Source organism: Sinohyriopsis cumingii, chromosome 11, assembly GCF_028554795.1.
Source record: "Sinohyriopsis cumingii isolate HCF-2022 chromosome 11, ASM2855479v2, whole genome shotgun sequence".
In the NCBI taxonomy this organism is placed as follows: Eukaryota; Metazoa; Mollusca; class Bivalvia; order Unionida; family Unionidae; genus Sinohyriopsis; species Sinohyriopsis cumingii.
The window spans coordinates 86,575,633-86,593,679 of NC_142971.1; the positions used below are offsets into that span (position 1 = coordinate 86,575,633).

The following is an 18,047-nucleotide window of genomic DNA, read 5'->3' on the forward strand; positions in this document are numbered from 1 at the left end:
TTCGGATTTATTGCGTTGGACAATCATTCTTCTACAGGTTGTATACATTATTTTAACAATTTTTTTTTCAAAATTGAGTGACTTTGTCACCCTTACGGATTTCGTCTACTGAAGACCATGTTACACACGCTATCGCTGAACTCGTGTTGTCAATTAAGAGTTAACGCGACACTGACTAATTTTGCTTACTCCGTTAGTAACGGTTGTGGTATTAACGAATTAATAACATGCTGAATTGCTAATTTGTGCTTTGTTTTCTTTTCTTGTGTCGTTTCAGTAGAAATGTCAACCAAATGCATGAAATGCAAAAAGTTCAAAGCAAAAGAAGACAACCATGACTCTTGTATGTACCAAGTGTACATCATCTATACCATGCAGCGTGTGTAATACTTGGACAGAGCAAACATGGGCTGATGTAGTCCAGAAGGCATCAAAAGGAAGGGATAGACGGAGTAAGTCGAAGAAAGATAGCATTGATGTCCTCAATATACATCCGAAGACTGCCTCCATTGCGAGTCTTGTGGGGGACGTTGGGGTCCCCCCTCTACCTAAATTTCGTCGTTTGCAACCGTCAGCCACAGTAACATTAGCGGCAATGGAGGAAAATAATGTTGACAGGGTACAACAGTCCACCTTTGAACAGATGCATCGTTTGGTCCAGGAAAAGACGACGCAGCTATTGACATCAGGCCAGATATTACTCTTCTTTGTCTCGCTCACTTCCAAGCTTTTTCTGATTCATTGGGGGAATGTTCCCCCAGTTTTAGGCTGCCCAGTGGGTGTAAGTCCCCCCGCAGGTCAGAGCATGGCCTTCGGGCCTGTACGTCAGGACACATGTTTTTTTTTACCGGATCCATCGGATCCATTTCATTATACAACCTCTACGTCACCGGCCGTCCAGCTGTACCAGCATGGGGACCCTATTGCTAAAACGGTCCGACCAAATATGACTTACGGGGATCTTAATGATAAATCCGTCCGTCAAGCTGTACCGCCGGCAACATACCAATACTATGGCGGAGATTTTAGTGAGAAATATGTCCGTCCAGCCAGGCCATTGGAGCAGCCAGTACCGGTGATAGCAGGACCGTCGCCAACATTCAGGCCGACCACAAGCCAGACAAACCAGCCGGCAGGCCGACCGTCCATATGTTCACGGCTTATCAACAAGTGAGAGTCATCTATGCCACCTGGTATGCTCTATCCTGAAATGCAAGCTATTCCAGAACAAGACTCGGCACACAGTGAGCGTGACGAAACTCCTGCAAATCAGCCGTACACAGATCCAACCATGGAACGGACTGAGTTTGGCTTCAAGGCGGCAGTGGAAGAAATGTATAGGGTGTTGGCAACTCCAGAATGCCCTCCACCTCCTACCGCCACTCAAGACTACAGAGTTAAGGCGTCTGTAGAGACGCCGTCCTTCCGTTGCCTTCACCAGCTGGCAAAAATTAAGGAGATCAATGATCGTCTATCAGGACGAATAGGTCATCCGGGGAATGCTAAGGCGTTCTTTTCAGAAATCCAAGTACCAGCGACGTTCTCGTATCGCTGGTACAAAACTCATTCAGACGCCTTCAGTACGGATCTTCCGGCCCTGGACAAAAATATGGCAGCAGTTCACATGTCCGCTCCACTGTTTTACAAAGTCGACACAAATGTGTTCCATGCCAAGTCAAAGCTAGTCCGGAACGTAGTCGCTACGTCTTCAATGTTAGACTTGACTTTATTAGCCATTTTCCGACTCGCAGAAAAATCCGACAATGACCACGCTTGGGAAGCGACGGCCCGAATTGCTAGAGTTATTAACAGGGCAGCTCACCATTCCATGGCTAATGCGTTGACTGCTTCTGCCAACTTAGACCTGATACGACGTGACGCATGTCTGCGGTCCACGTCGCTCAAACCTCATCATAATCTGGCTTTACGGATGACTCCGTTTGGGTCGCCTTTACTCTTTGGAGGAAAATTTTAAGAAGTTCGGAAGCAGGCAGTTAAGGAACTGCCCCTCCAACTTGCCGCCCAACCCTCGCAGGCGTTTAGAGAAAAATCAGACCCTGCCACAGCGGAGGGATGATTGGCGGACAAGGGATCCTTACAATCAAATGTGCAGTGTAGATCCAAACCCAATGCCAGGAGACAACAGTCTAATCAAGCTAGGAGGCAACCATACAGAGGCGGTAAGAAACAAAGTTTCTTCGTCTTCAAGCCTCCTAACTCTAAAAATTGACATACCCTCCCCACCACCCGCGGACAGCCTACCTGTGGGCGGCCGCCTCCTGCAATTTCAGGACCACTGGACCACCTTTTTTCCTCAGAACGATTGGGTGATCCAGGTCATTTCGGAGGGGCTTCGGATTTCATTTATCCAATCCCTCCCCTGTCCTCCTCTCCCCTCTTCACGAACGTACCTTCCGATCGGGAGAAGGATACCTTTCTACAACAGGAGATACGGTCGTTCATAGAAAAACAGGCGGTGGAGATTGTGAAAAAACCGCAATCGCCGAGGTTTTATTCCAGGCTGTTTCTTATCCAGAAGGCAAAAGGCAAGTTTAGGCCGATCATCGACCTGAGTCGCCTCAACCAATACATTTTACCACCGAAATTCAAGATGGAAACGGCGAGATCAATCAGTCTTTCCATCCGGTGGGACGAGTATGACGTCAGTCTAGATATGACCGACGCATATTTTCACGTCCCTATCCACCCTGCGTCAGGGACATTTCTCCGATTCGCTTACCGCGACGCGGTTTAACAGCTCCAGGCCCTACCCTTTGGCCTCAACATCAGCCCTTGGGGTTTTACCAAGGTTATAAATTGCGTCGTCACCCTGTTCCGCTCGACTTCATCTACATGGGTGGCAGTGTACTTGGACGACATCCTCCAGAAACATATGGTAAGTTCTATTCTGCTCAAAGGCAGAAACGATCTTTTAGCACTTTTAGATCATCTAGGCTCTCTCGTGAACTGGAAAAAGTCCGATCTCCGTCCATCTCAGCGTTTTCTCCATCTGGGTATGGAGTTTCTCACCGATCTGAATATGGTACGGCTTCCTCGCGCTCGCGTAATCCTGATCGTCGAACTCGTCGAATCCGTTTCCAACAGGACGTGGATTTCAGCGAGAGAATTCTTGCAGCTCCTCGGATTATTCAATGCGGCGGCGGACGAGATCCCGCTTGGCCGTCTTTTTATGCGTCCTTTACAAATGACGTTACTGGCACAATGGCGCCCCTTTTCAAGTCCCCTCAATCAAACAATAATGATCACGCTCAAGATACGATCATTCCTGCTTCAGTGGCACAATCCCAGTTGGCTGTCCACGGGGATTCCTCTGTAGATGCCCCAAGCGGAGATAACGGTATGTACCGAAGCCAGTACCTACGGTTGGGGTGCCCACCTGTTGTCGGACTTTGCTAAAGTCAGCGGCACGTGGGAGCGAGGGGAGGGGCCTCTCCACATCAACCTTTTAGAAATGAGGGCTGTCATCAATGTCTTTCATTTCTGGAAGGATCAACTCTCAGGAAAAGCTGTCCTCATTATGCCAGACAACTCTGTCGTGGTGACTTACCTCCTCAAACAAGGGGGCACCAAATCATCAGACCTGTGCATTCTGATCTGGCAGTTTCTACGTTGGTGCGTCAACCTCAACATCAACGTACAAATCAGACACATTCCCGACAGACTCAATGTCTTGGCCGACACTCTATCCAGGAAAGGTCAAGTCATTCACACGGAATGGTCACTCCATGAATCTGTCTTTATTCGGATTTGCACACTTTGGGGGCGTCCGATCATCGATCTTTTTGCTACAAGGTGGAATCGCAAGTTGCCCACCTTCGTCTCTCCGGTTTCAGACCCAGAGGCTTGGGCCGTGGAAGCTCTGTCAATCAGATGAGAGGGGTTGTGGGCATTCGCCTACCCTCCCACGGTTTTGGTACCGAAAATAATCCAGAGGTTAAGGGGTCAGAACTGTCGGATGATTCTGATTGCCCCTCTCAGATGGAACAAGTCCTGGGTCACCGATCTACTCGATCTAGCGATAGATCTACCCAGGAAGATTCCAACCAGCCCAAATCTTCTCAAACAAACGCGGTCACGGGTATTCCACCCCTGCCTGGACCGTCTTCTTCTTCACGCTTGGCTCGTGTCCGGACAGCCTTGCGAGACAAACAATTTAAACCTTCGATTGTGGAGACAATTTCAAGAGCAAGAAGGCCCTCCACTCTGAAGGCTTACGAGGGAAAGTGGCCTGTTTTCATGGACTGGTGCCATATCATTAACATCGTCCCTTTGAGTGTCTCAATCCCTTAACTGGCCGACTTTTTTCTCTGGCTTTTCAAGGAGAAACAGTTGGCCCCAATTACTATCAAAGGCTACCGCTCCATGATATCAGACACATTCCGCCATCAATGTAGATGCGATATTGGGCATAACAAAACTCAGATCTTTTAGCCAATTTTTATTTCAATCGACCAAAATGCCTCACCCTGTTTCCAAAATGGAATCTGTGCTGGGTTTTAACATGGCTCAATTCAGACAAATTTGAACCTTTAGCCCACACTTCGTTAAAGCTACAATCATACAAAACATGTTTCTTGATAGCCTTAGCTTCAGCATGCAGGGTGAGCAGGTTGCATGCCCTTTTCAGTGACCCGAACTTTCTTCAGTTCATCTCAGATGGTTCGGTGGTCCTCCTGACGCAACCAGGCATTGTAGCCAAAAATAGGTTACCATCCATTGGCAATTAAAGAATCGTCATTCGCTCGCTCTCTTCCATAGATAAGTCAAGAGCAGCAGCCATGCAAGATCCTGTTCGTGCACTCAAGCACTATTTAAAACGCGCATAGGCGTGTGGGGACACACGTAAGCGCCTATTTCTTCCGGTCAAAGCTGGTAAACGGGATATCACCCCTCACAGCCCTTGCTTCATTCCTGAAGTGGGTTATACGCTCAGCGTACTCTGAGGTCTCACAAGATCAGAGTCGCCTCATGAAGATTACAGCTCATGAGATTAAGCAATCTCGGCGAGCCTGGCATTCAAACGCAATGTTTCGATCCGAGATATAATAGAAGCTGTGGGCTGGCATGCAGAGTCAACTTCTCCTGTTTTTATCTCAGAGATTTGACTTCGCAGAGGCAAACCTTGAATCTGGTAGGTCCGGTGTCGGCAGCCCAAATGACCACCAGACCCATTTAAAACAATCAGCACAGCTATCAGCTTCGCTGGATTTGGCAGTGAAATTTCGTAGGTAAGAAGATTTCAATAACTATCTTCTTAACCGTATATAGGGGTCACATATCACGGGACCCTAGGCTGTGTTGCTAATGAAATTAGGAGAACGGGTTATCGTTCAAATGGGGAATCCAGCCATCATTCCCTAGAAGGTGCCCGGGGTGGAGGTAGGATGCTCAGCATTCCCTCCCCCATTACCTATTCACCTAATTTTAACGTGATCGGGGAACGTATTTGAAGGAGAAAGCAAATTTTTAGTAAATTGTGTTTCTCCGAGAATACTTACCCGATCACATTGCTTAAAAGCCTCCCAACCACCCCGCTATGCGAGCATCCTCATATAATATATATCGCTCAGCTTAAAAAACTAGTGACACCTGGCGGTGGCAAGGTGATGTAAGGAGCAAGAGTTATTGCCCTTTGGTCTATATGAGATAGACAGAGAAGACGAATTTTCGTCTTTTAGTAGGGCTGGATTCGAGAGGTAGCAGGCTTATATCCCTGACGTTAATGTGATCGGGTAAGCATTCTCTGAGAAACACAATTTACTAAAAATTTGCTTTCATTAACAGAAGGTATTTATAAATACATTATTTAACACTAGGCAAAACAAAATCCTGATTTCTTAATTGATATTTATTCAAGCATTTATGTTTAAGAGCTCTGAGAAAATGTTATCATTTTACATTAATAAGCAGACTGTTGCAGGCAAGAACCCTTTAAAATATAAAGCATTTCTAATTTTGCTTTGGCAGCAAAATATTTCCAGGATCTAACAAGTGTAGTGCATTATAAACTAGACTGTATGTAGCTCAACATGTCATGCAAATATTGTCATGCAACTCTGCTTAGAGCTTTATATATTAAAATAGATTTATGTAACCAATTCTTTTGTCAGATTCCTTTGAACTTAATTTTTAGCAGGTGTCACTGTCTTGTCTGGAACAGTTTTCCACATACACCACTCCCTCGATAACTCGCTTCCCATTAACTTAATAATACTTACTTTTTTTGGTCTTGAAGGATTTTGTTATTTATACATCATTCCTCATTAGATCTTCGTTTAACTTGGTGTGGATGGTAATTAAATATGAATAGAAGCAGGAATGTGGTGTCATCAGCAAATGCATCAATATTGGAGTTTTGAGATAATGATATTGCGGTTTAATAAAATCAAATGATTTTTAAAGAAAAGATAAACAACACCAATCATATTTCCTTTATTTATTTCATTGAACAATGGCATTGGATTTATGTGAGGACTGTTTGACAGGAATAGTAAATACTAAAACCAACACTGCACATTGTATAAAAGATTGTTATCATTCAGTTATAAGTAAGTGAGGTTAGTGGTTTTTTGTAGACTTTAAAGTGTTAATAAAACTTAAATTAGCATGTAATTATTGTGATCATCCTTACCCCACTCTCATAAACGGGCTCAACTGTACATACTCGTGTATAAGTTGATTCAACTATACGTTGACACCACCCACTTTATGGCTGCAAATAGGGAATTTCTCTATGACCCTCCTATAAGGGTGACATGTGGTCATGAGTGAGAATTTCCACTGACTGCATCAATTGTGCCCGAAACACACTACTCTAAAACCCACTCTTTAAAGCCAAAACTCACAATTTGCATAAGGGTTTTCTATTATTCAGATTTTCTTAAAAACTCTGGTACTGTTAAATAATACTGATTGTTTCTTTCACCAGTCACACCTCTGTTTCTCTGACACACAAAATTCATATTTCGCAACACTAGTCTTGTTTTCATTGCAAAGTCTATAACCATTAACTTTAATGCTCCACTGCATTATGTTTTCATTTCCCTATATTGGTGAAAGTACCTAATTTTATCAATTTGCCATATAAGATATCCAAGTGACAAAGTACATTGTAATTGACAGAACACTGACTATTCATAAACTTTGGCAGTTATTAATGTATAGGTTGAGATTGGGGTCTGTAAGAGACACTTTGACCAGTCTTTGAAATCACATCAAAGAATTGCTGAAACTGAACAGATGTCAGTTGCATGGTATGATCATACAGACTCAACATGGCACTGAACAAGTATCACTAGTTGTAGTCTTCACAGAGAAAACAACAATAGTGCTGCAGAATGTCCACTGTGGAAAACAAAGCAGTGGTGTTTCTTTTACATGCTAAAGGATTAAGGTTGTATTTATATAATTAGCAGCCCTATCAACACACTAGGTTAATTTCCCATCCTAGGACGGGAAAGAAAAAGAGAAAGTTTGAACCTCAAGCTGTTCTTTTGGCATCTCTTTCATGAAGAGTTTTCTTTTGTTTTCCAACAGCAATTGCATAGCCAGTTACTGTAAGCATTTAAAGCCTGAAACTGGCTTGGGTAAGAGTATATATGGTAAATGAGCGTGTGGGGTTGGTTCACACCGACAAACATTGAAATAGAACTCATCAGCAACAACATCATGGACGCAGGGCGGTTTGATGCATGAACTCATTGAAGACATCAATGTATAATGAGTTCTGAGGAACCATTGATGCAGTGCAGCATGTCATTGCAAATACAACCCTAAGCATTACCTTGAAGATTACAGTTTCTTCAACAAAACGGGAATTTTCTGTGGGTTTTTACAATGCCAATTGTACAATGCCAGTTAGGACCCAGAGTGGCTAAGTGGACTAAAGCACTCACCATTATGGATCTTTGCCATCTAACCTCTGTCCGCATGGGTTCGAGTCTCGGGTTCGACCAATGTGGGTATGTGTAAAAGCTTGCCAATAGTTTCTCGTGCCTCGGTTGTTCTTCCTCCACCATTTATACTGGCCTCCTTTTATAGCCTATCTTGTGCTGAAAAATGGAATTAAACCCAACAATAACAATGCCAATTACTGAGGGGTATCCTGTGTATTGAAATATTGAAATCGCATTAACATTGTTGCATGTTTATTGTATTTGGCCTAATATTTGATTGCCATTTGTGGGTTTGAACTAAAACCTCCCTTATGTTTTTGTCAGAAGGTGGTCGAGATGCTACATGGAATGTTATTAAACTTCCCATGGGTGTGTAGGAGATTGATTGTGATGTACAGTGATGAGATCTGACTGACAATGTCTTTAGTGACAAAGCGTGATTCTAAAATCTACATATGCAAACATGAGTCTACACTAATCTCTGCCATAGCAATTGAATCTCCACTGTAACCAGTTGCCATTGCACAGTTCTCACTGAAAATAATTCTGGATCGGCCTAAAGATATTAATAAAATTCCAGTGGACCAACAAATTCTGAATATAGTTTTTGATGGTAACAGTCCCAATATTGCACTAGACGTTGCCAGGATCACCACGATGAATCAGTGGCAGTTATGAAAGCAATACTTCAAGAAGAATAGTATCTAAAGGTTACATATTGTTCAAATTAACCCTGAATGTCACCCCGGGTGATTTGATGTCAATTATTCCTTCTACACTTTTGTATCGTCCAGCAATCCCGGCTGACATATCTTTGTTTCACCCTTGTTTTACCAGGAAAGGCATTGTGTTGGATCTATGCAGGAGTCATAGACAGTACATAAGAGATCAGACTATTTAATACAATAACAGCCATACGTGGATATGTATGTAATACACGTGTGTGTTGACAATGGTAGAAATCTTGTTATCATGACATGTTACTGATGTGATCTCAGTGATAATGGCAGTGGAATATTCACAGGTGCACCTAAGATTCTAGTGGCTTATTTTTGCATGCTTCACCAATTGCTAAACAAGTCGCAATGCTTTTCATTGATAGCATCAAAAGTGCTGCTGCAGATTGGCTGAAAAATCATTGATCGCAAGCAGTCTAATCAGTTTGAGATTGGCTACTCAACCTGCAGTTGAATCATAAGAAGTTCCATGGCAATGTTAGCCTCAGTAAAATCATCAATGCAGATGCTCAACAATGTCTCGCTGAGGTATCACAGGCCAGTACTGAATCAATGACTGCAATGGAAAGGAGATTACAGTTGTGGACTGGGCCTGGATTGCAAAGCCAACTCACAGAAAGGTATCAGATGAAATATATATGGTATAAGTAGTGGCAAAATTAGTAGTGCATTTGACATGGATATGCCTTTGATGACAGATGAAAGCAAATTACATTTTCAGTATTGTTCATACCTGGCTTAGGTTCCTAATCAAACAGACTGAATACAATTACAAGTGCATGATACATCTCTGTATTTTCTCCTAAGTGAGGCCTTCCTGGAAATTGACGGAAAATGCTTATTGTCATGATCGCGCTGCTTTGGATTTGTCAATAACCATATCATGGCATTGTTGAGCAGCTCACATTATCTCATAACTGTAAAGGAAATGAAAGTATATCTGAGCAATAATGCCACTGGAATGATGATTCTTGGATTTGCCAGGGGCAGTGATTATTCTTGGACTTGCCAGGTACAGAAATGATTATTGGACTTGCCAGGTACAGAAATGATTATTGGACTTGCCAGGTAAAGTGATGATTATTGGACTTGCCAGGTACAGTGATGATTATTGGACTTGCCAGGTACATTGATGATTATTGGATTTGCCAGGTGCAGTGATGATCATTGGACTTGCCAGGTACAGTGATGATTTGCCAGGTCAACTGTCTCATCTTATTATGCTTCACAAGGATGGATCCTTTCATGCAGATCCTACTCTGTATACCATTGCAAATGCCAGAAATGTAGGGGAAGATGTGCAAACAACCACTGTAATTGGTAGCAGTCCAAAATTACAGTCATGTACAAATCGTACAGTCAAGGACACCTTAATTGATTCTTGTTTTCTGTGCAATTCCTTCAGTCATATATTTGAGTTTCCTGTGATGTCCACAAAACTATTTTTGGAGCCAAACAGTCACATCATACCAAGCAGCAATGATGCACTTTGTTATCATGGAGAGATTGATGGCAAAATTTTATTTTAAAACTTGACATTGTGGATGCCTGTGATAATTCCTCCAAAGGCTGCAAAAACACATTTATTGTCATTTATGAGTTTGGAGGATTATTAACACTGTCATTTCTCACACTCACCACAGACTCGTGTGAAGGCAACATTCAGCAGATATCATTACAGATAACGACCCAACAATGTATCAGCACACCGAGACATGTATTCATAGCATTTTGAATTATGGATTGGATGCAATAATATTGAACCAGTTAGGAGAGTCTGAAGTTTCTTTGCGATTAGAAACAGTCATCAGGAACCCCCAAATAAATTTTGCTTGACTTCACAATCATGTCAACATGTGCATGTCACAAGACAGTCTGCAGTCTACATACACTTTCATATATGTGTAATTCACTACCAGATTCCTCATTATAGATTCATTGCTATGAAAAGCTGTTGTTGGAATGCACAGGTGGCTGTAAAGGGTCATTGACACACCTGTAATTGTTGTAATTAAACAGCACTATTAAAAATGATGACATATCACAGAGTTAAAGATGGACTTTGTGAAAACCAATTTGCGACAAGAAAAGGCTGCAGGCTCTTATTAAAGAATTTTCTGGCAAAGTTAACTGGAAATGCTCCTGTGTGGCTATATAAAACATAGCTTGAACAGCACAAGGCAGCCAAACAAAAGAGCACCTCAGTTACAATTAAGTTATTAAAGCTAGATTTGATGTTAAAGCATTATAGTGGTTGAATTATTTCTATTCATCACTAATAATCCCATTGCTTTTGGTAGCTGCAGTTCCAATGGCTGCAAAAGCAACTTCATTAATGGCCATAAGAACTGCATCCAGATGGTTAGTGGACGTATAGTCTTTTAGACAAATGCAAAAAGAAAAATTCCTTTTAATTACCCAGTCACCAGAGTCAGAGAATCAAAAGTGAAACCAGTCTTCAGGTGTGGCCTTGTGGTTGACCAGTTTTGATTTACTCATGATGACAAAGACAAAGAACCTGTTAGAGTGGCTGAAAACCAGGGAATCAGAAATTCTGGTGTGTCATTGGAATATATTGAAAATTACATCAATATTATAGAGGCTGTGATAAAACAATATGTGGATGCAAAGATGAAATCACCAATGTATAGTAACTCCATGGAGTTTAATTAAAAAATAATATTAATCAAAGAAATGGAGGAACAGACTTAGAAAATGGTAGACTTGTTTTTTGCTATAGTCAGTGACGGTTTTGAAAAACCTGAACCTCTTCTTAAAGGTGCACAATTTTGGATCATTTACTGAATTCAGAGGCTGATGGACAACAATGGCAATATTAGTAAACGATCACTGGCAAACTAGTTCATCATTAATGCATACCACCACAGCCAGTAATGTTCCAGTACCTTTAACATATGCAGCATTTTTACTATTATTCATCTGGATATGAAATTCAGTACTTTGCATCTATCCAGAGGCACACTTAACCCTCTATGACATCTGTGTTCAAGATTTATCAATATATACATATAATGGATTCTGAAGCGTCACGATGTTGCAGAATTTACTAATAGGGTGTTTGATAAGCTTACAAGGGATGCTGACATCAATGGCGATTTTATTTCACTCATTGATAAATATTTGCATGATAGTGGTGTTAACAAACCCTTGTGTTTAACACTGAAGTATAATTTTGTTATTGACCAAATAGAAATCAGCAGTCTGAAGAAAACTGATGTACCAATACCAACTTGAGGCCACATTGGAGTCATCATGTTAGCAAGCGAAAACTCCAGGTCATTGACTACACTGCCTTGAAATAAAAAACATTCAATTATTGTTTCAACAGCAGTTGAGTAGAATTCACTAACAACCCCTCCCTTTCTCGATATGTTCCCCATTGGTTAAGTTGCACCAACATGGACTCAACCAAAAAGAGATAAATCTCAGCTAATTTTCATCAGTTATCCACTTGTCCATGTAACAAGTTTTGGGCAAAAACAAAAAGAATGATATCTGTATGGTTCAGTATAGATGTGGATAAATATAGTTCCATATGGACATGGATTATGGTTCTGTATGGACGTGGTGTCAGGCCCTCATAATACACAATCATTGGAGACTTAAATATGCTCCAGGTAGATATTTTCTTTGATTGCTTAGCAGTTCTACAACTGAAGAAAGGTAATTGAGTAGAAGTGAGTGTGGATCTTGCCACTGAACAAAGCCAGACTACAAATCATTTTTACTTCACAATGACAATTGCTGCAACTTAATGGTCTTAAACTAAGTAACAGAAAGAATTGAAACCAACGAGTTAGTAAAATTCAAAATTTGTTTCCCTTTAATACAAAGTGAACATTTAAAGGAAACTTACAGTATTGTCATTTAAATCTCAGATAATTCTGAATGTTCAATCACAAGTCCATCAGCGTAGAATATTCCAAATAAAGTCCAAGTCTTGAATATGCTGATGTACAATAATCTTGCATAGGTAGATTTATCAACAGTCTTGATGTTTCAGATATAATCCAAAATGTCTTTGAATGAATTCACAATAATCTCAAAATAGTGGTTTAGTCCAAAAGTCAGTACTGAGCACTTTGTAATTTCAATAAATAATTTAAATGATTTTTCTCAGATTATATCTGAACATAACTAACAATGATTCTCCATACTGAACTTAAAGTTGGAATGAATACTTTTTTTTACCTCAAACTTTAGATGAAGAACTAACACACAAAAAAAGACCAAGTTATGATTAAAAGTTTACTTCCAGAACATTTTAAGAATTTTTTAAAAATAAGGCTGAAACTTGAACTAAAACTCCGTAAGCAACTCATTTATAAATTACAAACATGGATTAACATTAGCCATCTAAAAATGTTGTTTTCAAAAGACCATTATGTTAAAGTAAAACCTACAATCATGGGTAAAAGTTAAGCAGACAATATAGCTATACGTGACACAATGTCAATAGAGGAACTATGATGGACCCTCAAAGCTGCCCACACAATAAAACAATCAAAGCAGGACAACAGCTGGGAGATGAAATTGTTAAGAAAACTCTTTTACTCTTGAAATACAAATTGTGTGTTATCCTAGGTGTATTTTTAGAATCACTGCCACGAACACCCCTGAGCATGGTATTGCTTGAGTTAGTGACTACATCAACCATCATAGGTACATATTGCAAAGCAGATTTGGTTTTGTTCGTATCTCAAATAGCATCCAGTGTCACTGGTGGTGTTTGAAAAATGATTTAATTATGGTTACATTCGTTGATTATGTGTCTATTCAGAACTTCTTGTAGTGACAAAAAGTAATCTTGGCACAATTACCAAGCTGTACTTGATGGTCATCAAGATAAAACATGAAGCATGGGTGAGTTCAGAATGGTGCTTGTTGAATGGAAAGCCACTGTTAACTCCACACACATACAGAACTGGGGCATTAATGACCCAAAACAGCTGATCTACATTCAGAAAAATTCATGTAAATATCTGCATCAGTGTACTGATCGAAGGTAAACATAATACATGTATAGAGGCACCTTGGAAACTTTGCTTGAGGGCGCACATGGGTATTAATTACAGATCAGATATCAAGTGGGAAATATTTATGGGGAATATAGATGAGGTTTAGGGATTAGAAACCATAATTGGTCTGCAGATCTCATACCCCAATTATACTATATCTACTGCCCAGATATTCTTTTAAGTTCATGACATAGGACAGCAAAATTGCCAGCGATATTTCTTAAAGATTAAAGATACCAAAACCATAAAAGATAAACCAACTTGTACTTTTTCCAAATTAATATTTGAAGTAAATATTGTTTAGAGCTTTTTGGTGTCTCAGGCACGTATGAACTTCCACTTTTCAGCAAAGAATAACTTACCCATTCAGAAAGTCACATGATACCAATTCCTAATGATACTTATCAGCTTCTTATAAATGCTTACTAACCTGCAAACATCTTTATTACACTTTGCAAATGAAAATAAATTTTTCTTTATGTCAGTTACGTATTTGTGAAAGAAATTATTGTCATAATTTTATGGTGATTTTCTGATTTGTGCAAACACTGAAGGTACTAATTCACTCTCATGTAACAGAAAATATGGAGAAAATATGATGAAAGATGTTGATAAAATCCTATTCAAAGTAAACAATTATATACATACCACCAATTTTCTATTTTGTGAAAATGTTTCAATTCAATGTAAATTTTTTCTCACCTGTCAAGCATTGGCAAGACACGGGGATAGCTTTTCTGATTGTATTGTTGCTAACATAAGCATCAGCATTAAGTTTTTACGTTTTGCATTGGTTCAGTATTTCTGATGATTTCTGCTGAATACTGAAAGTTGATAGGCATAATCATTTAGGAGGACAGGGAAACTTAAATGATTTCACAATGTATGTCTTGCATTTTATGTTTCAATGCATTTAGCTCAGTTTAGCTGACACTTTTGTATGTATAGTAATGAAGATTGATCAATGTATTAATTTTGTAGGGTATTGCACCTCACTTGCATAAGCAGACAACAGTGATTATTGTTTATGCTCAGTTATCTTTTGCATTTAGTTCAGTTTTTCTGTCACTATTGAATGTATAGGCATGACAATTATGAGTGTATTCATCTTTAAGGGTCCAGATCAGAATTGGCTAAAGTATTTCACAGTGACCTACTTTTCATGTTCCATGGAATTCATGTTTAAGTAAAATCTTAAGACCATTATATACTGTTTCGATCCTTTTTCAGAAATTCTGTTTAGAAAGGTGTTCATGGTAAATCATTTTGGCAAAATGTTCATTGTGTTATTATGTCAAAGCTAATTTAATAGGACCTTTTTCCAGTATGTAGAAAATGAACTGGACCAGACTTTCAAAGCAGTGCCAGTTTGATCTAGAATGTAATGTATGGCTTGCACTTTCCTGGCTCAGACCACTTAGCCGTTTATGTCCACAGTTTTAATATTTAATGATTACAGATCATCTTTCATTCTTTATAAAACTGTTGGTCTTTTAATTCCTTTCTGTGCTTGCAGTTTTTGCCCAGTGATGGACCAGTTGGAGGAGGAACTGTTATCACAATTAAAGGGAAAAACTTTGGAATCTCTGCTAATGAGACTGATTATATCACAGTTGCTGGAATAAATTGCCAAAAAGATACAATTTTTGATGTTAAAGGGATGTAAGTACATTATTAGAATCTATTTAAATTGGCTGTCATGACCATAGGTCTGCTTTATGATCTGAATTGTATGCTTGCCCACATTTTACACCTTCAAACTACAGAATCACTTTTAATCTGACATAATGGGATGCTTCTTAGAACATGTTATAAGCTTTTGTTATAGTGGTATTCCCTACAACCATTTAGCTTTCACAGTACATGTAGATGCAATAATTAAATGATTTTGTGATTATATTTAACAGTCAACCAACTAATCAGCATTCCCTCAAACACTCGTAATTTTGAGAACATAAACCCACTAATGATCACAACTGCATGTAAATAGATGTATTAGGGGATACAATGGTTTGAAAATTAAATCTGGAGGAAAAAATGCTTAATATATGTCAGTATATTTGTAATATTGTAATTCTTGACATACAATCTATTTGGTAATAAAGACTTTCTAACCATGATATGTACAATTGAATGTTTGATCAGATACTTCCATTTATACCATACCAAGAATATCCCATGATTCTTACCTAATTTCACATGTTTTGGGCAGTAGTTTAAAAAATGATTGTAGTCTTGACCTAAATATGCATATATAGAGTGAACTTCATAAATATGTATCAACATGTCTTTTTTATGTTTACTCCAAAAATAAGACTACTTGATATATGTGCCTTTTGCTACCTCCATATACATGCACAATACTCATTAGAAATGTATCACCTTTTATCTATTACCACTGAAATGTTAAACTGTCCACTGGTGATTTATTTTACAATAGCTGTCATAAATTAAAACTGGGGCACTCACTTTTATATTTTGTCAAATTCTCAAAAAATGAGCTTATTCTTCATGACTACCATTCATGTTGACATCAAACTTCATAATTTGTATGTATCTACAGATGAACATGTATCAACACAAAACATTGGGTCACTGTGACATGCTTTACTGGATTTAATGCAATATGGTTATACAGTTGTGTCTAGTCTCCCATTCCTGAACCTTTTCACCTATTGTTACCAAACTTCTAAAGAGAAATGTGTCACTGTGACTTCTATTCCAGCCAGCAAACTGCATTGTTTGTATATTGAGATTAAACTGAGTCACATACAAAATGGGGTTGATGTGACCTACATGTACATATAGTGGTCAATTACACAGTTATAATGATACCAACTCCTACCACAGAAGTGGCTTTTTCTTACAAGCTCCTGATCATGTTTTTGTTTTCCATAGCAGCCACATGAAACTGCAAAAACTACTAAACAAAGGTAATTTTATTATATCTGATTTTGTAGAAATTAATTAACTGAAGTGTTGTCAGCAAACAGAAATAAAAACAGTTGACATGCTTTTTAACTCAATTTTCTTATTAATGACTAGATATTGTACATTTTGACAGGTTACCCATAACACAGATTAACTGCAAATTTTGAATGTGAATAAATATAGAAATTAGATGAGTGGATGAGCATGTATTATGCTTTCATGTGATGACTCATTGGTAGTGACTAATTAACGGGTTCTCTATAATGTTCCAAATCATTCTTTTCAGTGTGACTTGTATAACCATGTCCAGTGCTAAAGAAACTCAAGGACCCATCATTATTAGTGTGAATGGCAAAAGTGGACAAAATGGAAGTTTCACCTATAAGGTAAATAATGCTAAGGATGCAAAGTTGTTGTTTGTTGTTATCTAGAATTTAAGTGGCTTGCGTCCAATCGGACATTTACCACTGGTTAGGAGAAGAAGACCAAGGAATAATTTTTAACCTGACCGCCCAACTCTACTGCCACCATTTCGACCAGAACTAACAAAGGAATTCCTGCCAAGCAGCCCGCCTAGCAGCCATCTTGGAAAACATCACCTCATATTACAATAAGTACTTAGTACAAGGTAGGATTTTTACTAAGTCTACGGGCATCAATAACTCTATGCTGTTATTTTTATGCAAATATTACCTATAACTCTAACTAACTAAGCAGTCTAAGAACTCAATTTGCCGCCTATTTTCTTAAACAGGTTCTAGGACTCAGACTAGAACATCCTGGATTGAATCCGCACACGAATTAGCATCAAACGTCGTTGTGTGATTTTCAATCAAAGAAAATAAATACGTCAAATTACACTATATTTCTTAATAAATTAACAAATAACAACTGCAGCTGTTAGCTCCATTCCTCAAAGCAGGCACTAGGAGTCACACTAGTCTTAGTACACGCCTGGACAGACTCCTTACAATTACAAGCACGTGTAATATTGTAAGATTCTCTGCCACAAGGAAATCAACAGCATCTATATACCTCTAGCAACAAATAACCTTCTTTTATTAACCACCCTAAAAGTAAGAAATGGCATCACAACTACTTAACAAGAAATGTATCAAAGAAAGAAGCACTAGGAATTATAAGGAAAGTAGACTGCGTAAACAAATGCAAACCTGCAATACCTCCAATTCCAAAACCACCACCACCCCGACAAACATAGGGAAACTTAATTTAACACCAAACCTAAACAACAACGAAATCCACGCTATTGAGTTGCCCTTCACTTGTTCAACCCCAGATTTCGAACTTATTGGTGTCAACAGGCAAAAAATCTTAGTTCTAACTCACCAATAAATTTCAACCTATTCGACACTACAGTAGGGGAAGAAGAGTTAGATGCAACCATTAGCAGCAGAATTCCAAAA

General features: G+C 39.2%; 1 protein-coding gene across 1 annotated transcript in view; it reads left to right on the forward strand.

Moving 5' to 3' along the window:
• Nucleotides 1-9,813: 9,813 nt before the first annotated feature.
• Nucleotides 9,814-18,047, forward strand: part of LOC149788907 (hepatocyte growth factor receptor-like) — a 102,962-nt gene continuing 94,728 nt past the window's right edge. The window contains exons 1-4 of the mRNA XM_089973568.1: nt 9,814-10,165; nt 13,455-13,537; nt 15,209-15,354; nt 16,910-17,009. Of these exons, the coding sequence (XP_089829694.1) occupies nt 9,814-10,165; nt 13,455-13,537; nt 15,209-15,354; nt 16,910-17,009 (681 nt within the window). The remainder of the gene's footprint in view (nt 10,166-13,454; nt 13,538-15,208; nt 15,355-16,909; nt 17,010-18,047) is intronic.